Consider the following 25,348-nt stretch of genomic DNA (forward strand, 5'->3'; position numbering starts at 1 on the left):
TGAAGAACAGCCCTTAGCCGTGGTATATTGGTCATATACCACACCCCCTCAGGCCTTATTGCTTAAGGATAAGTCCCTCTAAATATACATATTCAAGCCAAGACATGTGGGATTTGTTAGTTTGCTCTGAGCCGATGCAGGAATTCCCTTTCCATTGAAAGGAAATAGATCAAAGATGTTCGTCTAGAACTGATTGATTCCAGATATTCTGACTCTGTCACATTTCCCTTTTTCTGTAGCTAACAATGCAAAGCTCGGCCTGACTGAAACCAAACTCGCCATCATTCCAGGAGCAGGTAAGGTTTCATTTCCTAGAGTGCTGTTGTGCCTTTGTGTGCTAAGACTACAATTCGTGAAATTGACAATCAAACCAAAAATGCTTACCTTTCAAATTTAATCACAAGCGATATGGTGAATATACAACCACTTTCTAAATTACACAGTTTTGTATTTCTAAGAAATGTCCATCTCAAGTGCATGTTGTTGTTTGAAATAAATTGCAGCATTTGTCCAGGCGTGACGTGTGGCGACATTCTCTCTCTTGGCTGTTAACACGTCCTACGTCGATGGGCCACGTGGCTTTTTCTTTCCCAGAATCCCTGAGAGTTCTTTATTTAGTATCCCTGGTGTACCAACTCTCAAATGTTGACCAGATATGAGGTTGACTGGGTCAATTTGGATAAAATGGTGCACCGCATGAAAATGTACACAGAGATATATTTTTGGTTGCAGAATTGTTTAATGTGGCATGAAAATCAAAGCTTAAGAGAGTGTCTGTGTCTCTGTCTAACCTAAAAGAAAAGCTGCTCCGATATGTAAGCAAGGGAGAGATATGTATCATTGTGTCCTAGCTATGTATGTGGTAAATGCCTGTTTGTTTCCTGCCTTTTATCAACAATTGTAACCAGGAAGGAACACACTTCTCATTTGTTCGACTACAAATGTACACAACCTTGACCTGCTGTGGGTCAGCCTTTTATTAGGAGAAGCTTACACTGACTCATTCTAGCACATATTCCTCAACGGTTTTTATGGCACATTCAGTATACTACCCAAACTCTTTGGACATCACTTAACCAATATAATTGTGCCATATTTGCAACATGAATTGATGAGTAGTTTATAAGGGAGGTCACAGTAGGGAACTAGGTCAATCCGTGTCTGATTGAGCTACACTGGTGTTGAACCCTCTCCAAGGATTGTTTTAATAAAACCAGCTTACTTCTCTCTAGTCTAAGAGTAGAGAGGCATCAACAGAGGTCTTGTGTCTGTTTATAGCTATTAGCTGCACAGCCACCCAAAGGGAGAGAATTCTGAAGATGTGTAGACTGCTAAACCTGCCGAGCATAATGAAACGTAGTTCTCTATGGTAGACTGCATCTAACGGCTTTAATGAAGTGACAGCTGCGTTCATATAGATGATGTCGCCGTAGTCTAGGACCAGTACGAAAGTCGACTGAATGATCCTCGTTCTACTATGAAGCGAGAGGCTTGACCTGTTTCTACCTTTCTTGTTTTTATAGAAGTCCCTTTTTATTCTCAGATTAATAGTTAACTCATCAATGTGTTTTTTTTTAAAAAGACAACGTGTTGTCTATCCAGATACCCCCCCCACCACCACCACCACCAATGTGCCACCAATGACATTTCTCTCACTCAAATGTATGGAGCACCATGTTGGGCCTATCTGTCACAGAGATGTACATTCGTCTGTCGGTGTGAATTCTGTTTGGACAGGTGTTCTGACAGGTGTTCTGACAGGTGTTCTACATTACATAGAGCATGTCAGTCATTTCTGAGGCACCACCAGCCCATTGCTGTACGATTCATCAGGGCTGATGTCAGACCTTTGTCCGTCTCTGTTCAGTCTCATCCAGGGATTCAGGTGCCCTTTGTCTTCGTCTCTCGCAAGGCCTAAGGGATTTAGCTCTTGACATTTCGCTGGCTGCCTCTCTGAAAAATAATTTCTCTCTCTGCTGATCCTCTCCTCTCCTCACTTTATTTTTTGTGGGATATTTGACAGCCACAGTTGTCACGCGTTTCATTATTTTTAAAGTCAAATTTGACTATTGAGGATTGACCTTTGACCTAATGAACTGTCAATGGCCTAAATTGTATCATTGAAGTTTTACTTGTGATTTGTTTTCATTACAGTATCAATCGTGTCCACGGAAAAGCTCTTGCAGCGTCAAATGTTTCCCAAAATAACAGATTTGATGTCGATGGATTCAAACCCAAATGAACTTTAGGAAGACAGCTGGTGATTGCATCGCATGCAACTCATTGTTGCACTATTTACTTAAATCTCGTGTAAATAACCTGCTGGGCATCGTTTAACATTTTACATATCACTTTCCCTTAAAAATAATGTTCTAAGGATTATTTGGGGATTTTTTTTGGGGGGGGGGGGGTGTATGAAAGGTCCTCTAAATTAAGAGCAACAAAGAGCTCTTGAGGTTCTCCAGTATCCACAGCTGAGAAACTGAAGGAAGTCAGTCCAAGGGTGTGTCCCAATAATATCTCCTGTCTCCTGAAGTGTGCACTTGCATTGGATTGGTGTAGCTAGTGGGAGTGTTTCCACCGTATTTCTGACACATGTCATTTCCTTTCAATTCAGTGAAGGGAACGGAACAAGTGCACACTTATGGAGGAAGGAGAGATAATTGGGACATTATTCAACAATATCCTCCCCTCCCACTCCATCAGGCTGAAGGAGCTTCTAGAGCCCTGTAAAAGCAGTCATTTTATTATTCGCCCCAAAAATTCTCACAAATGTCGTTTTTTCCATTTTGTTTTTCCAGGTTTCAGTTTTCAATTTTTTTTTCTTCAGATTTTTGCTTTCAAAATCACACTTTTTGAAATAGAAAAACAACAAAAATGTATGTTTTAAGTCCACAACATTAACCCACATCAGTAGACCACTTTTAACTCTGGGGAAAAAATCTAAGAAATTTAGATTTTTTAAAACATTTTAGTAATTCAGCAGAGGCTCTTATGCTGATTTACAATTAGTGATTTACAATTAGTGCATTCATTTTAAGATTGCTAGGTGATACAACAACACATCACAATCGTATCAAGTACATTTTCTCTGAATTTTGGGGGTAGTTACCTTTTTAATGCAAGTACAGACCAACCATTGTTTTGGTGGTGTTTCTTTAGTGCTCATGGGATTGCAGAGTTTGCAAAACAAATGGCCACTGGAAGGATGCCAATAATCATAATTTAATTCTGCAAGGTAAGGCATAGGCTACTTTGTAGTTAACATTTAATTGAAAAGGTTTTTGGGAAAGCCTTTCCATCTACTAGCAGACAGTTATCGTTAGCATTATTGCTAATGGCTACACAAAGTGTAGACTAGACATACCTGCACCACGAAACACACACTGACGGGAATTCCTGTGCCCTTTAAGAAAGTTGCAGGAAAATACCAATCACTGATGCAAATTTGTTCATGTCTTATGATTAACTTGGCCAAATTAACTAATTGTCTATGAAGTTCAATACATTTAGTTGAGTTCCTACTAAATTCAATACATTTTGTTGGTATCATACTAAAAGTTCAACACATTTTTGAAAATTGTTGAATTCCATTTTAATGTCTGGATTCTGTGATTCCGTTCGTTTTTTTCTGCAACATAGATTTTATACGGGCCCAAAGCTTCACTACAACAGCTGAATAGACCCGTGACCAAGCAGCGGATCAGAGAAGACTGCCTGTCTTCTAATGAGGTCTCACTAATGCACCCAAATGCCTTTATTTATTTATTTTTAAATCTGTTCGGTCTCTATTGAAATTTGAGAGCGAGATATTCTTATCTAGGCCTGAGAGGGAGAGAGTGAGAGAGGGAGAGAGGAGGAGAGAGAGAGGGGGGGGGAGAGGAGGAGAGAGAGAGGGAGAGAGAGAGAGCTCCACCTGGTTGAAAATAGGTCACCAAATCCTTGGCACCCGTCCAAGTCTTTAGAGATTTATTCACCGCTGCCGCCGCACTCCCTGGAAATGTGGGGGTGGGGTGGCAGGGGAGACGTCAGCAGGATACAGTTTTTGTCTGGCAGGCGTGTCGTCCTGTGCCCTGGAAGACATTTACTCACTGGCCTGTTATTAAGCGGCATCTATCTGAAGGGCTGTTGCAGTTACCCACGGAAATGTCTGGCCCACTATGTCTGACCACTGGCCCTCCAACCTGTCCGTCTGGGTGTGCGCTGTCTCTCTCTTTGTGTGTGAGCTGTCTGTGTGTTGTGTGTGAGCTGTCTGTGTGTTGTGTGTGAGCTGTCTGTGTGTTGTGTGTGAGCTGTCTGTGTGTTGTGTGTGAGCTGTCTGTGTGTTGTGTGTGAGCTGTCTGTGTGTTGTGTGTGAGCTGTCTGTGTGTGAGCTGTCTGTGTGTTGTGTGAGAATTTCCATGAGAAAAATGTGGGGGAAGATTTTAATTTACTGTCTGTTTTCAGAAATGTACCGTTGCGTAAATAATTAGCATTCATCTTAACATACCATGCAACTCCTGTAATCAAATAAAACATCATTTTCAAACGTTTGCCAAAATGTTGTTTTACGAGATAACAACATTCTAAACACTGCACCTGATGTGAACGGTTCGTAACAGAGAGGAGAATCTCCCTCATAGGTACACTTCAACTGTGAGAGACGGAATCTAAAACAAAAATCCAGAAAATCACATTGTATGATTTTTAAGTAATTAATTTGCATTTTATTGCATGACATAAGTATTTGATACATCAGAAAAGCAGAACTTAATATTTGGTACAGAAACCTTTCTTTGCAATTACAGAGATCATACGTTTCCTGTAGTTGTTGACCAGGTTTGCACACATTGCAGCAGGGATTTTGGCACACTCCTCCATACAGACCTTCTCCAGATCCTTCAGGTTTCGGGGCTGTCGCTGGGCAATACGGACTTTCAGCTCCCTCCAAAGATTTTCTATTGGGTTCAGGTCTGAAGACTGGCTAGGCCACTCCAGGACCTTGAGATGCTTCTTACGGAGCCACTCCTTAGTTGCCCTGGCTGTGTGTTTCGGGTCATTGTCATGCTGGAAGACCCAGCCACGACCCATCTTCAATGCTCTTACTGAGGGAAGGAGGTTGTTGGCCAAGATCTCGCGATACATGGCCCCATCCATCCTCCCCTCAATACGGTGCAGTCGTCCTGTCCCCTTTGCAGAAAAGCCTCCCCAAAGAATGATGTTTCCACCTCCATGCTTCACGGTTGGGATGGTGTTCTTGGGGTTGTACTCATCCTTCTTCTTCCTCCAAACACGGCGAGTGGAGTTTAGAACAAAAAGCTCTATTTTTGTCTCATCAGACTACATGACCTTCTCCTATTCCTCCTCTGGATCATCCAGATGGTCATTGGCAAACTTCAGACGGGCCTGGACATGCACTGGCTTGAGCAGGGGGACCTTGCGTGCGTTGTAGGATTTTAATCCATGACGGCGTAGTGTGTTACTAATGTTTTTTTTAAGACTGTGGTCCAAGCTCTCTTCAGTTCATTGACCAGGTCCTGCCGTGTAGTTCTGGGCTGATCCCTCACCTTCCTCATGATCATTGATGCCCCACGAGGTGAGATCTTGCATGGAGCCCCAGACCGAGGGTGATTCATCTTGAACTTCTTCCATTTTCTAATAATTGCGCCAACAGTTGTTGCCTTCTCACCAATCTGCTTGACTATTGTCCTGTAGCCCATCTTTGTGCAGGTCTACAATTTTATCCCTGATGTCCTTACACAGCTTTCTGGTCTTGGCCATTGTGGAGAGGTTGGAGTCTGTTTGATTGAGTGTGTGGACAGGTGTCTTTTATACAGGTAACGAGTTCAAACAGGTGCAGTTAACACAGGTAATGAGTGGAGAACAGGAGGGCTTCTTAAAGAAAAACTAACAGGTCTGTGAGAGCTGGAATTCTTTCTGGTTGGTAGGTGATCAAATACTTAGGTCATGCAATAAAATGCAAATTAATTACTTAAAAATCCTACAATGTGATTTTCTGGATTTTTGTTTTAGATTCCGTCTCTCACAGTTGAAGTGTACCTATGATAAAAATGACAGACCTCTACATGCTTTGTAAGTAGGAAATCCGCAGTGTATCAAATTCTTGTTCTCCCCACTGTATGTGAGAATGCTATTCATTAACTACAGCTCAGCGTTCAACACCATAGTGCCCTCAAAGCTCGTCAATAAGCTAACAAACCTGGGACTAAACACCTCCCTCTGCAACTGAATCCTGGACTTCCTGACGGGCTGCCCCCAGGTGGTAAGGGTAGGTAACAACCCATCCGCCACACTGATCCTCAACACAGGTGCCCCTCAGGGGTGCGTGCTCAGTCCCCTCGTGTACTCCCTGTTCACTCTTGACTACACGGCCAGGCACGACTCCAACACCATCATTAAATTTGCAGATGACATAATAGTGGTAGGCCTGATCATCGACAATGACGAGACAGCCTATAGGGAGGAGGTCAGAGACCTGGCCATGTGGTGCCAGGACAACAACCTCTCCCTCAACGTGATCAACACAAAGGAGATGATTGTGGGCTACAGGAAAAAGTGGACCAAGCATGCCCCCAATCTCATCGACGGGGCTGCAGTGGAGCAGGTTGAGAGCTTCAAGTTCCTCGGTGTCCACATCTCCAACGAATTATCATGGTCCAAGCACATCAAGACAGTCGTGAAGAGGGCACGACAAAACCTATTCCCCTTCAGGAGACTGAAAAGATTTGGCATGGGTCCTCAGATCCTCAAAAGGTTCTACAGCTGCACCATCGAGAGCATCCTGACCGGTTGCATCACTGCCTGGTATGGCAACTGCTCGGCCACCAACCACAAGGCACTAAAGAGGGTAGTGCGAATGGCCCAGTACATCACTGGGCCAAGCTTCCTGCCATCTAGGACCTCTATACCAGGCGGTATCAGAGGAAGGCCCAAAAAATTGTCAGACTCGAGCCACTCTTTTATTTTTAATTTTTTTATTTCACCTTTATTTAACCAGGTAGGCAAGTTGAGAACAAGTTCTCATTTACAATTGCGACCTGGCCAAGATAAAGCAAAGCAGTTCGACACATACAACGACACAGAGTTACACATGGAGTAAAACAAACATACAGTCAATAATACAGTATAAACAAGTATATATACGATGTGAGCAAATGAGGTGAGATAAGGGAGGTAAAGGCAAAAAAAGGCCATGGTGGCAAAGTAAATAAGATATAGCAAGTAAACCACTGGAATGGTAGATTTGCAGTGAAAAAATGTGCAAAGTAGAAATAAAAATAATGGGGTGCAAAGGAGCAAAATAAATAAATAAATAAAATAAATACAGTAGGGAAAGAGGTAGTTGTTTGGGCTAAATGATAGGTGTGCTATTTACAGGTGCAGTAATCTGTGAGCTGCTCTGACAGTTGGTGCTTAAAGCTGGTGAGGGAGATAAGTGTTTCCAGTTTCAGAGATTTTTGTAGTTCGTTCCAGTCATTGGCAGCACAGAACTGGAAGGAGAGGCGGCCAAAGAAGGAATTGGTTTTGGGGGTGACCAGAGAGATATACCTGCTGGAGCGCATGCTACAGGTGGGTGATGCTATGGTGACCAGCGAGCTGAGATAAGGGGGGACTTTACCTAGCAGGGTCTTGTAGATGACATGGAGCCAGTGGGTTTGGCGACGAGTATGAAGCGAGGGCCAGCCAACGAGAGCATACAGGTCGCAATGGTGGGTAGTATATGGGGCTTTGGTGACAAAACGGATTGAACTGTGATAGACTGCATCCAATTTGTTGAGTAGGGTATTGGAGGCTATTTTGTAAATGACATCGCCGAAGTCGAGGATTGGTAGGATGGTCAGTTTTACAAGGGTATGTTTGGCAGCATGAGTGAAGGATGCTTTGTTGCGAAATAGGAAGCCAATTCTAGATTTCACTTTGGATTGGAGATGTTTGATGTGGGTCTGGAAGGAGAGTTTACAGTCTAACCAGACACCTAGGTATTTGTAGTTGTCCACGTATTCTAAGTCAGAGCCGTCCAGAGTAGTGATGTTGGACAGGCGGGCAGGTGCAGGCAGCGATCGGTTGAAGAGCATGCATTTAGTTTTACTTGTATTTAAGAGCAACTGGAGGCCACGGAAGGAGAGTTGTATGGCATTGAAGCTTGCCTGGAGGGTTGTTAACACAGTGTCCAAAGAAGGGCCAGAAGTATACAGAATGGTGTCGTCTACGTAGAGGTGGATCAGAGACTCACCAGCAGCAAGAGCGACATCATTGATGTATACAGAGAAGAGAGTCGGTTCAAGAATTGAACCCTGTGGCACCCCCATAGAGACTGCCAGAGGTCCGGACAGCAGATCCTCCGATTTGACACACTGAACTCTATCAGAGAAGTAGTTGGTGAACCAGGCGAGGCAATCATTTGAGAAACCAAGGCTGTCGAGTCTGCCGATGAGGATGTTGTGATTGACAGAGTCGAAAGCCTTGGCCAGATCAATGAATACGGCTGCACAGTAATGTTTCTTATCGATGGCGGTTAAGATATCGTTTAGGACCTTGAGTGTGGCTGAGGTGCACCCATGACCAGCTCTGAAACCAGTTGCATAGCAGAGAAGGTATGGTGAGATTCAAAATGGTCGGTAATCTGTTTGTTGACTTTGCTTTCAAAGACCTTAGAAAGGCAAGGTAGGATAGATTTAGGTCTGTAGCAGTTTGGGTCAAGAGTGTCCCCCCCTTTGAAGAGGGGGATGACCGCAGCTGCTTTCCAATCTTTGGGAATCTCAGACGACACGAAAGAGAGGTTGAACAGGCTAGTAATAGGGGTGGCAACAATTTCAGCAGATAATTTTAGAAAGTAAGGGTCCAGATTGTCTAGCCCGGCTGATTTGTAGGGGTCCAGATTTTGCAGCTCTTTCAGAACATCAGCTGACTGGATTTGGGAGAAGGAGAAATGTGGAAGGCTTGGGCAAGTTGCTCTAGTCATAGACTGCTCTCTCTGCTACCGCACGGCAAGCGGTACCGGAGCGCCACGTCTAGGTCCAAGAGGCCTCTAAACAGCGTCTATCCCCAAGCCATAAGCCTCCTGAACATCTAATGGCAAACCAGACTATTAGCAATTGCCCCCCCATCCCTTTTCACCGCTGCTACTCTCTGTTGTTTTCATCTATGCATACATCGAGGGAAAAAAGTATTTGATCCCCTGCTGATTTTGTACGTTTGCCCACTGACAAAGAAATGATCAGTCTATAATTTTAATGGTAGGTTTATTTGAACAGTGAGAGACAGGATAACAACAAAAAAATCCAGAAAACGCATGTCAAAAATGTTATAAATTGATTGGCATTTTAATGAGGGAAATAAGTATTTGACCCCCTCTCAACCAGAAAGATTTCTGGCTCCCAGGTGTCTTTTCTGGCTCCCAGGAGCACACTCTTAAAGGGAGTGCTCGTAATCTCAGCTTGTTACCTGTATAAAAGACTCCTGTCCACAGAAGCAATCAATCAATCAGATTCCAAACTCTCCACCGTGGCCAAGACCAAAGGGCTCTCCAAGGATGTCAGGGACAAGATTGTAGACCTACACAAGACTGGAATGGGCTACAAGACCATCGCCAAGCAGCTTGGTGAGAAGGTGACGCAATTATTCGCAAATGGAAGCAAAACAAAAGAACTGTCAATCTCCCTCGGACTGGGGCTCCATGCAAGATCTCACCTCATGGAGTTGCAATGATCATGAGAACGGTGAGGAATCAGCCCAGAACTACACGGGAGGATCTTGTCAATGATCTCAAGGCAGCTGGGACCATAGTCACCAAGAAAACAATTGGTAACACTCTACGCCGTGAAGGACTGAAATCCTGCAGCGCCCGCAAGGTCCCCCTGCTCAAGAAAGCACATATACATGCCCGTCTGAAGTTTGCCAAAGAACATTTGAATGATTCAGAGTACAACTGGTTGAAAGTGTTGTGGTCAGATGAGACCAAAATGGAGCTCTTTGGCATCAACTCGCCGTGTTTGGAGGTGGAGGAATGCTGCCTATGACCCCAAGAATACCATCCCCACCGTCAAACATGGAGGTGGAAACATTATGCTTTGGGGGTGTTTTTCTGCTAAGGGGGCAGGATAACTTCACCGCATCAAAGGGATGATGGACGGGGCCATGTACCGTCAAATCTTGGGTGAGAACCTCCTTCCCTCAGCCAGGGCATTGAAAATGGGTCGTGGATGGGTATTCCAGCATGACAATGACCCAAAACACATGGCCAAGGCAACAAAGGAGTGGCTCAAGAAGAAGTGGCCTAGCCAGCCTCCAGACCTTAATCCCATAGAAAATCTGTGGAGGGAGCTGAAGGTTCGAGTTGCCAAACGTCAGCCTCGAAACCTTAATGACTTGGAGAAGATCTGCAAAGAGGAGTGGGACAAAATCCCTCCTGAGATGTGTGCAAACCTGGTGGCCAACTACAAGAAACATCTGACCTCTGTGATTGCCAACAAGGGTTTTGCCACTAAGTCATGTTTTGCAGAGGGGTCAAATACTTATTTCCCTCATTAAAATGCAAATCAATTTATAACATTTTTGACATGCGTTTTTCTGGATTTTTTTGTTGTTATTCTGTCTCTCACTGTTCAAATAAACCTACCATTAAAATTATAGACGGATAATTTCTTTGTCAGTGGGTACCCACCTGTATATAGTCTGCACATTGACTCTGTACCGGTACCCCCTGTATATAGTCTCCACATTGACTCTGTACCGGTACCCCCTGTATATAGTCTCCACATTGACTCTGTACCGGTACCCCCTGTATATAGTCTCCACATTGACTCTGTACCGGTACCCCCCTGTATATAGCCTCCACATTGAGTCTGTACCGGTACCCCCTGTATATAGCCTCCACATTGACTCTGTACCGGTACCCCCTGTATATAGCCTGCACATTGACTCTGTACCGGTACCCCCCTGTATATAGTCTCCACATTGACTCTGTACCGGTACCCCCTGTATATAGTCTCGCTATTGTTATTTTACTGCTGCTCTTAATTACATGTTACTTTTTTTTCTTATTCTTATCCATATTTTTTCAACTGCATCGATGGTTAGGGGCTCGTAAGTAAGCATTTCACTGTAAGGTCTACCTACACCTGTTGTATTCAGCATTTCACTGTAAGGTCTACCTACACCTGTTGTATTCAGCATTTCACTGTAAGGTCTACCTACACCTGTTGTATTCAGCACTTCACTGTAAGGTCTACCTACACCTGTTGTATTCAGCATTTCACTGTAAGGTCTACCTACACCTGTTGTATTCAGCATTTCACTGTAAGGTCTACCTACACCTGTTGTATTCAGCATTTCACTGTAAGGTCTACCTACACCTGTTGTATTCAGCACTTCACTGTAAGGTCTACCTACACCTGTTGTATTCAGCATTTCACTGTAAGGTCTACCTACACCTGTTGTATTCAGCATTTCACTGTAAGGTCTACCTACACCTGTTGTATTCAGCATTTCACTGTAAGGTCTACCTACACCTGTTGTATTCAGCATTTCACGGTAAGGTCTACCTACACCTGTTGTATTCAGCACTTCACTGTAAGGTCTACCTATACCTGTTGTATTCAGCATTTCACTGTAAGGTCTACCTACACCTGTTGTATTCAGCATTTCACTGTAAGGTCTACCTACACCTGTTGTATTCAGCACTTCACTGTAAGGTCTACCTACACCTGTTGTATTCAGCATTTCACTGTAAGGTCTACCTACACCTGTTGTATTCAGCATTTCACTGTAAGGTCTACCTACACCTGTTGTATTCAGCATTTCACTGTAAGGTCTACCTACACCTGTTGTATTCAGCATTTCACTGTAAGGTCTACCTACACCTGTTGTATTCAGCATTTCACAGTAAGGTCTACCTACACCTGTTGTATTCAGCATTTTACTGTAAGGTCTACCTACACCTGTTGTATTCAGCATTTCACTGTAAGGTCTACCTACACCTGTTGTATTCAGCGCATGTGACTAATAACATTTGATTTGATTTGAGTGTTACAGTACATAAGAGTTATTATTGCATGGAAGGGCGTTCCATCTAATATTGCTCAATGAACCTGGTTTAAAAACAACAGATAAAGAAACATCTCACGGCACTTTGCCTCTCCCTTTTTTTGACCTGGATGGTTTGTGTGTATGTATTGATATGTTGGCTACATGTGCCATTTTTAAATTGATTTAATTCTGTCCTTGAGCTGTTCTTGTTTATTAATGTTCTGTATTGTGTCATGTTTTGTGTTGGACCCCAGGAAGAGTAGCTGCTGCTTTCAGAACAGCTAATGGGGATCCTAATAAAATACCAAAATAGTAAATGTACCGTTAATTCCCTTAATTTGGTGACCTTCATTTCTGTTAATGCGTTGTATTACTAATTAGACCTAGAGTTATTTACCGTTCTCAGTTCACTTTTTATTTTATTTAACCTTTAACCTTAACCTTTAATGATTTCACAAAATATAGGAGATTTTAAATTGAACCTTTATTTAACAGGGCAAGTTAGTTAAGAACAAATTCTTATTTACAAAACGGCCTACCAAAAGGCAAAATGCCTCCTGCGGGGATGGGGGCTGCAATTTAGAAAAAATAAATAAAATAAAAATATAGGACAAAACTCACATCACGACAAGAGAGACAACACAACACTACATAAAGAGAGACCAGACCGACCCACTTGTGAGAAACAAGTTTTGGTTTATTTTATTAACATAATTTATGACTTGTCCATTTTTTAAAAATGGTCTTTTGTTTGGAGTCCTTTGTCAAATCAAATGTTAATAGTCACATGCGCCGAATACCACAGTTTTATACATTACAGTGAAATGCTTACTTACGAGCCCCTAACCAACAATTCAATTTAATAAAAAATATGGTTAAGAATAAGAGGTAGAAGTAACAAGTAATTAAAGAGCAGCAGTAAAATAACAATAGTGAGACTATATACAGGGGGGTACCAGCACAGAGTCAATGTGCGGGGGCACCGGTTAGTTAAAGTAGTATGTACATGTAGGTAGAGTTATTAATGTGACTATGCATATGGGGAGGGGGGGCAATGCAAATTGTCTGGGTAACCATTTGACGATATGTTCAGGAGTCTTATGGCTTGTGTGTAATGATCGTGGGTCAGGTTTCTCTGTTAAAGTTGAGGGTGTGTGCACACCTGAGCACATATAGACATAGCCTACCTGACCTGCTGCTCATAAATGTAAGGAAGTGTCCATTGGGGGATGTCTGATTGTCTTAACTCACCTCGTCCACCACTAATAAGCTCTGCTTCTCAGTATTTTTTTCCCTTCACCTCACACAGTAAGTCAACAAAGTATATCTATTGCGAATGATAGCCTAATAGTTCCTCACAATAGTCCTATTTGAAAAATCTTTTCAACAATCTCCCCCTCGATAATCACCAAGCCTCATGTAAAAGAGCAAAATATCATCATCTGATGATTCCATATATCCGGTAGAAACATCTTAAAATATATATTCCTTGCTCAAAAATAGCTGTCTGTCCTAAGCTCACTGGAAAATATACCTCTGGAATGGACTAGTTTATACAATGTTGCAAGTTCGCTAGAGACAGCTTTTGGCTGGATCCAGTTGATTGATTTGATACAATGTTGCGCTTCACTTGCAGTAGCTCAAGTCAAGACAGATAGAAGGGCAGACAGACAGGCTTGTAGAGAGATTCATGTGATTGAATGAACCTGAATTTTAATCAGTATATTTTCTACTGTTTTTATTTGTCGGCTTTATGTATTTTTACTTGGTTGACAATGGAAGTTATAGGTCAACGGCTGCATTGGCCATCTCAGAGTTCCATGTGCTCATTTAGGCTATTTATCTGCCAATGATCACGGTTTATCACTGTGTCCATATAGCAGAGGCCAATGATCACTGTGTCCATATAGCAGAGGCCAATGATCACTGTGTCCATATAGCAGAGGCCAATGATCACGGTGTATCACTGTGTCCATATAGCAGAGGCCAATGATCACTGTGTCCATATAGCAGAGGCCAATGATCACGGTGTATCACTGTGTCCATATAGCAGAGGCCAATGATCACGGTGTATCACTGTGTCCATATAGCAGAGGCCAATGATCACGGTGTATCACTGTGTCCATATAGCAGAGGCCAATGATCACGGTGTATCACTGTGTCCATATAGCAGAGGCCAATGATCACGGTGTATCACTGTGTCGCTAGAAATAGTAGCTAGAATACATTATATGCTTCCCCAAACTTTAAATTCTCGCGCCTCCTATGAAGTCTTTATAATGCTTTTATGGTTGGGTTTTCGAGCAAGGTAAAACCTGAAGTAAAACATTCAGGTTTCAAACAGGTTTTCCGATTTTTTTGTTGTTGATAAAAGCCGTCGATTACCGGCTAACGGAAACTCTGGTGTGGATGGCTGGATGTGGGTGTGTGTGTGGGTGGGTGTGCGCTGTCTGTAAATAGTCATTAAGGATGTAACCATATTTTGTGTCTTCATTTTTAGCACCAGTCAGAGTGTAGCCCCAGTCAGAGTGTAGCCCCAGTCAGAGTGTAGCCCCAGTCAGAGTGTAGCCCCAGTCAGTGTAGCCCAGTTACTTCCTCACTAAGGAAATGGAGCACACTAGAATGCGAGATGAGTTAGAGCTATTTTCATTGCTCTCTGTTTTGTGTGTTTTATTATAAAAAATAACGAGTTGTAGTCTCTATTTTTCATCAGCTGACGGATCTCAAGTCAAGCGGACTGTAAAGCTTAATTCCGGAAGAAGATATACATTGACACACAGATCTAGATTTAGGACATGAGAAAACACCGTTCCAGAGGCCACCACCAGTTAGGTTAGAACCACCTATTAGAACCACCGATTAGAATCACCAGTTAGAATCACCAGTTAGAACCACCGATTAGAATCACCCGTTAGAATCACCCGTTAGAATCACCAGTTAGAATCACCAGTTAGATAGCTAACTTTTGACTCCATTGGCACCCAGCAAGCACATTCACTGCCGTCTTCTGAGGGCTTTGTATGTCTTAAAAACAAAGGGACCTTTGACTGATGCAGCTCTTTCTCCTCAGCGAATGACAGAAGCCAAAAATCAACAGGCTAGTCCAGTGGTCACCAACCTTTTCTGAGTCAAGATCACTTTCTCAGTCAAAAAGCAAGCTGAGATCTACAGCTCAGATTCTTTTTTAAACACGTAACATTAACTTAATAAAAATGAGGTTTATGCAGTGGGCCTAGTACATTACCACAGCATATTGGCTACATGCCTGGCCTGCCATTCTTTTCTTTTCTTCTCAGGCGATATTATATTTTAAAACGCTAGCTTTGATAACAAAATATATCAGTTGGTGTAGCACTTGTGAGGTACAGCTGAGCATACATTGCAAATAATTAGCTTTTCTATTTCACTGGCCTGATGGCACCTGCATCTGATAGTCATGGTGCTTTCAAGACTAGGAATTCGGACAAACAAGATCAAAACATGACGTCAGTGATCTTATGGTCAGAAAGTCAGAGCTCTAGAAAAATATTTTAAAAGTTTCCGAGTTGGATGACCATTCGAAACTATTTTTCCCAGTCAGATCTCTATTTTTCTTTTCTTCCAGAGGTCCCAGTTGTCTCGAACGCACTGAAGTCGGAAGTCAGAGATTTCCGAGTTCCCAGTTGTTTTTAACGCAGCATTCGTCTCAGAGGAGGGAGGGTGAGAGCAGCAGAGGGTCTGCCTCACACGGTCCCTGCTCTCTCCTTCCTTTCCTCTGGTTAGACTGACCAGACAGAGGGTCTGCCTCACACGGTCCTCGCTCTCTCCTTCCTTTCCTCCGGGGAGACTGACCAGACAGAGGGTCTGCCTCACACGGTCCCTGCTCTCTCCTTCCTTTCCTCTGGTTAGACTGACCAGACAGAGAGTCTGCCTCACACGGTCCCTGCTCTCTCCTTCCTTTCCTCTGGTGAGACTGACCAGACAGAGGGTCTGCCTCACACGGTCCCTGCTCTCTCCTTCCTTTCCTCCAGTGAGACTGACCAGAGAGAGGGTCTGCCTCACACGGTCCCTGCTCTCTCCTTCCTTTCCTCCGGTGAGACTGACCAGAGAGAGGGTCTGCCTCACACGGTCCCTGCTCTCTCCTTCCTTTCCTCCGGTGAGACTGACCAGAGAGAGGGTCTGCCTCTCACGGTCCCTGCTCTCTCCTTCCTTTCCTCCGGTGAGACTGACCAGACAGAGGGTCAGCCTCTCACAGTCCCTGCTCTCTCCTTCCTTTCCTCTGGTGAGACTGACCAGACAGAGGGTCTGCCTCACACGGTCCCTGCTCTCTCCTTCCTTTCCTCCGGTGAGACTGACCAGACAGAGGGTCAGCCTCTCACAGTCCCTGCTCTCTCCTTCCTTTCCTCTGGTGAGACTGACCAGACAGAGGGTCTGCCTCACACGGTCCCTGCTCTCTCCTTCCTTTCCTCTGGTGAGACTGACCATCATTTACATTTACATTTAAGTCATTTAGCAGACGCTCTTATCCAGAGCGACTTACAAATTGGTGCATTCACCTTATGACATCCAGTGGAACAGTAGTGCATCTAAATCTTTTAAGGGGGGTGAGAGGGATTACTTTATCCTATCCTAGGTATTCCTTAAAGAGGTGGGGTTTCAGGTGTCTCCGGAAGGTGGTGATTGACTCCGCTGTCCTGGCGTCGTGAGGGAGTTTGTTCCACCATTGGGGGGCCAGAGCAGCGAACAGTTTTGACTGGGCTGAGCGGGAACTGTACTTCCTCAGTGGTAGGGAGGCGAGCAGGCCAGAGGTGGATGAACGCAGTGCCCTTGTTTGGGTGTAGGGCCTGATCAGAGCCTGGAGGTACTGAGGTGCCGTTCCCCTCACAGCTCCGTAGGCAAGCACCATGGTCTTGTAGCGGATGCGAGCTTCAACTGGAAGCCAGTGGAGAGAGCGGAGGTGCGGGGTGACGTGAGAGAACTTGGGAAGGTTGAACACCAGACGGGCTGTGGCGTTCTGGATGAGTTGTAGGGGTTTAATGGCACAGGCAGGGAGCCCAGCCAACAGCGAGTTGCAGTAATCCAGACGGGAGATGACGAGTGCCTGGATTAGGACCTGCGCCGCTTCCTGTGTGAGGCAGGGTCGTACTCTGCGGATGTTGTAGAGCATGAACCTACAGGAACGGGCCACCGCCTTGATGTTAGTTGAGAACGACAGGGTGTTGTCCAGGATCACGCCAAGGTTCTTAGCGCTCTGGGAGGAGGACACAATGGAGTTGTCAACCGTGATGGCGAGATCATGGAACGGGCAGTCCTTCCCGGGAGGAAGAGCAGCTCCGTCTTGCCGAGGTTCAGCTTGAGGTGGTGATCCGTCATCCACACTGATATGTCTGCCAGACATGCAGAGATGCGATTCGCCACCTGATCATCAGAAGGGGGAAAGGAGAAGATTAATTGTGTGTCGTCTGCATAGCAATGATAGGAGAGACCATGTGAGGTTATGACAGAGCCAAGTGACTTGGTGTATAGCGAGAATAGGAGAGGGCCTAGAACAGAGCCCTGGGGGACACCAGTGGTGAGAGCACGTGGTGTGGAGACGGATTCTCGCCACGCCACCTGGTAGGAGCGACCTGTCAGGTAGGACGCAATCCAAGCGTGGGCCGCGCCGGAGATGCCCAACTCGGAGAGGGTGGAGAGGAGGATCTGATGGTTCACAGTATCGAAGGCAGCCGATAGGTCTAGAAGGATGAGAGCAGATGAGAGAGAGTTAGCTTTAGCAGTGCGGAGCGCCTCCGTGATACAGAGAAGAGCAGTCTCAGTTGAATGACTAGTCTTGAAACCTGACTGATTTGGATCAAGAAGGTCATTCTGAGAGAGATAGCGGGAGAGCTGGCCAAGGACGGCACGTTCAAGAGTTTTGGAGAGAAAAGAAAGAAGGGATACTGGTCTGTAGTTGTTGACATCGGAGGGATCGAGTGTAGGTTTTTTCAGAAGGGGTGCAACTCTCGCTCTCTTGAAGACGGAAGGGACGTAGCCAGCGGTCAGGGATGAGTTGATGAGCGAGGTGAGGTAAGGGAGAAGGTCTCCGGAAATGGTCTGGAGAAGAGAGGAGGAGATAGGGTCAAGCGGGCAGGTTGTTGGGCGGCCGGCCGTCACAAGACGCAAGATTTCATCTGGAGAGAGGGGGGAGAAAGAGGTCAGAGCACAGGGTAGGGCAGTGTGAGCAGAACCAGCGGTGTCGTTTGACTTAGCAACGAGGATCGGATGTCGTCGACCTTCTTTTCAAAATGGTTGACGAAGTCATCTGCAGAGAGGGGAGGAGGGAGGGGGAGGAGGATTCAGGAGGGAGGAGAATGTTGCAAAGAGCTTCCTAGGGTTAGAGGCAGATGCTTGGAATTTAGAGTGGTAGAAAGTGGCTTTAGCAGCAGAGAGAGAAGAGGAAAATGTAGAGAGGAGGGAGTGAAAGGATGTCAGGTCCGCAGGGAGGCGAGTTTTCCTCCATTTCCGCTCGGCTGCCCGGAGCCCTGTTCTGTGAGCTCGCAATGAGTCGTTGAGCCACGGAGCGGGAGGGGAGGACCGAGCCGGCCTGGAGGATAGGGGACATAGAGAGTCAAAGGATGCAGAAAGGGAGGAGAGGAGGGTTGAGGAGGCAGAATCAGGAGATAGGTTGGAGAAGGTTTGAGCAGAGGGAAGAGATGATAGGATGGAAGAGGAGAGAGTAGCGGGGGAGAGAGAGCGAAGGTTGGGACGGCACGATACCATCCGAGTAGGGGCAGTGTGGGAAGTGTTGGATGAGAGCGAGAGGGAGAAGGATACAAGGTAGTGGTCGGAGACTTGGAGGGGAGTTGCAATGAGGTTAGTGGAAGAACAGCATCTAGTAAAGATGAGGTCGAGCGTATTTCCTGCCTTGTGAGTAGGGGGAAGGTGAGAGGGTGAGGTCAAAAGAGGAGAGGAGTGGAAAGAAGGAGGCAGAGAGGAATGAGTCAAAGGTAGACGTGGGGAGGTTAAAGTCGCCCAGAACTGTGAGAGGTGAGCCGTCCTCAGGAAAGGAGCTTATCAAGGCATCAAGCTCATTGATGAACTCTCCGAGGGAACCTGGAGGGCGATAAATGATAAGGATGTTAAGCTTGAAAGGGCTGGTAACTGTGACAGCATGGAATTCAAAGGAGGCGATAGACAGATGGGTAAGGGGAGAAAGAGAGAATGACCACTTGGGAGAGATGAGGATCCCGGTGCCACCACCCCGCTGACCAGAAGCTCTCGGGGTGTGCGAGAACACGTGGGCAGACGAAGAGAGAGCAGTAGGAGTAGCAGTGTTGTCTGTGGTGATCCATGTTTCCGTCAGTGCCAAGAAGTCGAGGGACTGGAGGGAGGCATAGGCTGAGATGAACTCTGCCTTGTTGGCCGCAGATCGGCATTTCCAGAGGCTACCGGAGACCTGGAACTCCACGTGGGTCGTGCGCGCTGGGACCACCAGATTAGGGTGGCCGCGGCCACGCGGTGTGGAGCGTTTGTATGGTCTGTGCAGAGAGGAGAGAACAGGGATAGACAGACACATAGTTGACAGGCTACACAAGAGGCTACGCTAATGCAAAGGAGATTGGAATGACAAGTGGACTACACGTCTCGAGTGTTCAGAAAGTTAAGCTTACGTAGCAAGAATCTTATTGACTAAAATGATTAAAATGATACAGTACTGCTGAAGTAGGCTAGCTGGCAGTCCCTGCTCTCTCCTTCCTTTCCTCCGGTGAGACTGACCAGAGAGAGGAGACACCGTCTTCCACGTGATGGCGAACCCTGAATCGCACCGCATCTGCCTCGTGCACAAATTCATGTTGTTCCTATGACCAGAGAAAGTGAAATATTCCTCGATATTAAAATAGACATGACGAGCTGCTAATAATAATAAAAAAGCAGGGCATCGATACACTTGGCTACTCATTTGTTGCAGGGCCAGTGGAAGTACGGAGGAATTTTGTAATAGTTTTGAATAAAAACAGTCTTGACAGTGCTGAATACAAACTTAGACATGAATTCACTTGTAAAAACAGCAGCTCTTTGCTGTATTCTTTGAGTTTCTCTCTGGTCAAGGTTTTAAGTTATGAATCTCACGTTTTTTTAAAAATGTATTTGACCTTTTTTTAACTAGGCAAGTCCGTTAAGAACAAATTCTTATTTTCAATAACAGCCTTGGAACAGTGGGTTAGCTGCTTTGTTCAGAGGCAGAATGACAGATTTTTACCTTGTTAGCTCGGGGATTCGATCTTGCAAACTTTCGGTTACTAATCTAACACTCTTACCATGAGGCTACGTGCTGCCCACGTAACTTAGTATCAAACTTTGCTTGTGGTTGTGGAAACTGTATACACAGTGATTTGAGCTATCTGATTGGCCAGAGCATTAGGCGCACCACAGGTCTACCGGGTAGGCGGAGTATGTCTGAATCAAGTGCATCTACTGCCACCATAAACACAAAAAAAGCAGTTCAAACCTTTATCGTTGGCTTTTCTACTGAAATGTTTGATCGCGATCGATTGTTATTGAAAGAAAATACAGGTAGGCTATAAGCCCATCTTCTCATAAAATTTGCTCATGAAACAGTAGTTTCACATCAGTAGATCTGCGTATTCCCACAAAACTGATTGTGATCAGATGGTTGGTATGCGCAGATACAGCTCACGTAAAACGTGAAGAAATATAATTCACGATTGACAGTGATGATGGACTATTTTGAAATTAGATCTAATTTAAAGGGTATTAAAAATATAAACATTTCTGTGAGCCGATATGTGTATGTATAGGCAGACATTGCATTGCAACTTTGATTGAGAAATGATGATGTCATTTTTTTTAAACCGCTTGGCACCTGAAGAAATGGCACTACATCACTGGTCCCTCCACGTTTTGGCCTGTTGGCTTCCATTTAGTTCCTATTGAACACAACAACCCCAGTCCTCTGATCTGTTGTTGTTTACAGTGACCAAGGCTTGTCATTACCTCGCTATGTGATCCTAATGGGAATAGTGTATCACTTAGTGCCTGACTGTGGTTCCCTATGTGAGGGGACACCCATTGTAGTATAACAAATGTGATATTTTACTACGGCTACCGGTAAGTACCAACATAAAGTGTCTTAATAGGGTGTTAGGCCACCATGAGCCAGAACTGCTTCTATGCGTCTTTACATAGATTCTACAAGTGTCTGGAACTCTATGGGAGGATGTGACATCATTCTTCCACGAGAAATTCCATCATTTGGTGTTTTGATGATGGTGCTGAACAACTACAACTGTCTTAGGCACCACTCCAGAATCTGACATAAGTGTTGTATTGGGTTGAGATCTGGTGTCTGAGACACACACACACACACACACACACACCCTTTAAACCCCCTATGGTCCTTTGAGACCTCTTTCAAAGTCTCAGATCTCTTCTAACCACGGTAGCCAAAATAATGGGCAAGTGAGCGTTTTTATACATGACCCTAAGCATGATGGGATTTTAAATAGCTTAATTAAATCAGGAACAACACCTATGTAGAAGCACCTGCTTTCAATATACTTTGTATCCTGCATTTACTCAAGTGTGTCCTTTATCTTGGCAGTAGCTGTGTATATAAGTGTTTGAACACCTGTATAGCCAGAACATAGAACAAAGAGTGGTTGTTTCACCTGCTAACCTGTGATGTTTGGTATTTGGAAAGTAAGTGGTTAACCCGTGAACTGAATTACTGTTGTATACAATGAAATAACAGCTAGAATGTAAAACTTCGCTATGTAGGCCATTGCTATTGTAGAGAGTATTCCAAGCCTCAAATGCACGTCACTTTCAGTCATTTGCTAATTTACATTTACATTTACATTTAAGTCATTTAGCAGACGCTCTTATCCAGAGCGACTTACAAATTGGTGCTTTCACCTTATGACATCCAGTGGAACAGCCACTTTACAATAGTGCATCTAGGTCTTTTAAGGGGGGGGGGAGGTGAGAAGGATTACTTTATCCTATCCTAAAGTAATCCGCTCACTCAGTTGTTACGAATGGGATAGTTGTTACGAATGGGATATAATCAAAATAATGTTTCTCTCCAACTATAAACACGAAACAAAACCTTAAAAGGTCATGTGCATGCCATTCTCCCTTTGCCCTTCCAAAGTACCCTACGTTGAAACCCTTAGCTCCCTGGCAAACCCTTTGGCAGCCGACTGAGACATTTTCAGTGATTCAGCATTCAACGCCAGGGTCAGAGAGCGGTCTGTACAGAGACCATGTTTTCACACTCAGACCTGACCTATCAGGTGACAGCGTGTCTTAGAGGTTGATGGATGCCTTGACATGTGAGGTGCAGGCAGGAAGGGGTCAGGAAGGGGTCAGGGAGCTCCAGACATCCCAGGGGGATCTTAAAGGTGATGTGTTATCCGAGCTCAGGTGGATTATGCTGGGGTTAAAAGTCGAGGGCTGTCCAAGCTGTTTGGATTAAATAACGCTCCTTGAACAATATAGAAGTTGTATTCTTTCCACATTGTTGTATTGGAAATGTGTATTGTTGTAGTTTATAATGCCCCCATGTAAAGTATATTCGCAGTGTATTTTTTTGTATTTGAGGGAATCTATAAGGAAGGAAGATGAATTAACACATTAAGCGCAACTGAGCACTCCGTGGGTCTGTCTGTATAATGAAAGAATTTCAGATATTGCTTGTTTTCTTTGTTGGAAATGGTTTGTACTTTATTTTTAATGATGTCGATAAGCCTGGGAGCTGTTGTTATTGGGGGTTATCTGCCTTGCTACCACACTGGGAGCTGTTGTTGTGGGGGGTTAACTGCCTTGCTACCACACTGGGAGCTGTTATTGTGGGGGTTAACTGCCTTGCTACCACACAGGGAGCAGTTGTTGTGGGGGGTTAACTGCCTTGCTACCACACTGGGAGCTGTTGTTGTGGGGGGTTAACTGCCTTGCTACCACACTGGGAGCTGTTGTTGTGGGGGGTTAACTGCCTTGCTACCACACTGGGAGCTGTTGTTGTGGGGGGTTAACTGCCTTGCTACCACACTGGGAGCTGTTGTTGTGGGGGGTTAACTGCCTTGCTACTGCACTGGGAGCTGTTGTTATCGGGGGTTAACTGCCTTGCTACCACACTGGGAGCTGTTGTTGTGGTGGGTTAACTGCCTTGCTACCGCACTGGGAGCTGTTGTTATCGGGGGTTTACTGCCTTGCTACCACACTGGGAGCTGTTGTTGTGGTGGGTTAACTGCCTTGCTACCGCACTGGGAGCTGTTGTTATCGGGGGTTAACTGCCTTGCTACCACACTGGGAGCTGTTGTTGTGGTGGGTTAACTGCCTTGCTACCGCACTGGGAGCTGTTGTTGTGGGGGGTTAACTGCCTTGCTACCGCACTGGGAGCAGTTGTTGTGGGGGGTTAACTGCCTTGCTACCACACTGGGAGCTGTTGTTGTGGGGGGTTAACTGCTTTGCTCAAGGGCAGAACGACTGATTTTTCACCTTGTTAGGTTGAGGATTCAAACGGGTAACCTTTTGGTTATTGGCCCAACGCCCTAACCAGTAGGCCACCTGCCGACGTTGATAATAAAGAGATTGATAATAAAGATGTTGATGATATAGACATAATTAATAAGATGTTGATCATATAGACGTAATTAATAAGATGTTGATAATAAGATGTTGATAATATAGACGTAATTAATAAGATGTTGATAATATAGACGTAATTAATAAGATGTTGATTATATAGACGTAATTAATAAGATGTTGATAATATAGACATTGGTAATGAGATAATAAGACGTTGTTAATAAAGACGTTGCTAATATAGACGATAATAAGACGTGGATAATAAGACACTGACAATAAAGACGTGGATAATAAGACACGGATAATAAGACACGGACAATAAAGACGTGGGTAATAAGACGCGGATAATAAGATGTGGATATGACGTGGATAGTAAGACGTGGATAATAAGATGTGGATATGACGTGGATAATAAGACACGGACAATAAAGACGTGGGTAATAAGACGCGGATAATAAGATGTGGATATGACGTGGATAATAAGACACGGACAATAAAGACGTGGATAATAAGACGTGGATAATAAGACACGTACAATAAAGACGTGGATAGTAAGACGTGGATAGTAAGACGTGGATAGTAAGACGTGGATAATAAAGACGTGGATAATAAGACGTGGATAATAAGACACGTACAATAAAGACGTGGATAATAAGACGTGGATAATAAGACGCGGATAATAAGACGCGGGTAATAAGACGCGGGTAATAAGACGCGGCTAGTAAGATGTGGATAATAAGATGCGGGTAATAAGACGCGGGTAATACGGCACGGATAATAAGCCGTGGATAATAAGACGCTGCTAATATAGACGATAATAAGACGATGCTAATAAGACGTGGCTAATAACACACCGATAATAAGACACTGATAATAAAGACATTGATAATGAGATGGTAAAGATATTGATAATGAGATAATAAAGACATTGATATTAAAATAATAAGTGCCCTTGTCATCTGAGGGGATTTCCGAAATACTCAGGGAAGTGTGGTTCCTGTGCCCTATTTGGCACCCTTTTCCCTATATAGTGCCTTACTTTTGACCAGAGCCCTATTAGAGTAAAAGTGTTGGTCACCAGTATGTTGGGAATATGGTGCCTTTTGGGATGCAGCCGTGTCCCGGGCAAACTTTTACCAACTATGACACACCTAAATTCAAAGAATACAGTATCCTTACACAGAATCTTGGCATGTTCTTTAATGAGAAAACCAGTTAGGATTTACGGGAAAAGAAATGAAAGCTCATTTGTTTGGCATGGCCATGACTAGGGATTTTCCAAATGTATTTGCCTCAAAGTCTGCTGGTTTCCAAGTGAGCTCTACTTGGATCCATGCATATCGTGCTTTGACCAAAGTCTGGACTGCAATGCCATCATTTTATGATTTCAATTAGTTTACTGCCTAGTAAACTAATTGACATTTTCGTTATGTGTCGGACCCCTGTAAGACTACCTGTCGCCATTGGCGTCGGCTAATTGGGATCCTGACAAATCTAATAACAGATAATAATAGAAAGTATTAATGCTTCTTATTGTTTGGTAAGTATGTTGTATCATACCAGAATTAGGACCTAATTCTGAAAGACTTTGATGCGTTATGAAGGTGTAATGAATCTTACGTTGTCCTTCTGTTTAAGTATTACTCAACTGTGAATGTTACAATCTTTCATTTTATATCAACAGTGATTTCCTGTGATGATGGTGTTTGCATCAGCTCTGATTCTAAGAATTCAGGATGTGCTTTACTCCTCT

General features: G+C 44.3%; 1 protein-coding gene across 2 annotated transcripts in view; it reads left to right on the top strand.

Moving 5' to 3' along the window:
- auh (AU RNA binding protein/enoyl-CoA hydratase) overlaps nt 1-25,348 on the top strand; it is a 63,189-nt gene that overhangs the window by 15,918 nt on the left and 21,923 nt on the right. For both annotated transcript variants that reach the window (XM_029646397.2, XM_029646388.2), the window contains one exon: nt 240-296. In XM_029646397.2, the coding sequence (XP_029502257.1) occupies nt 240-296 (57 nt within the window). The remainder of the gene's footprint in view (nt 1-239; nt 297-25,348) is intronic.

This window comes from Oncorhynchus nerka, linkage group LG4 (assembly GCF_034236695.1).
Source record: "Oncorhynchus nerka isolate Pitt River linkage group LG4, Oner_Uvic_2.0, whole genome shotgun sequence".
Lineage (NCBI taxonomy): Eukaryota > Metazoa > Chordata > Actinopteri > Salmoniformes > Salmonidae > Oncorhynchus > Oncorhynchus nerka.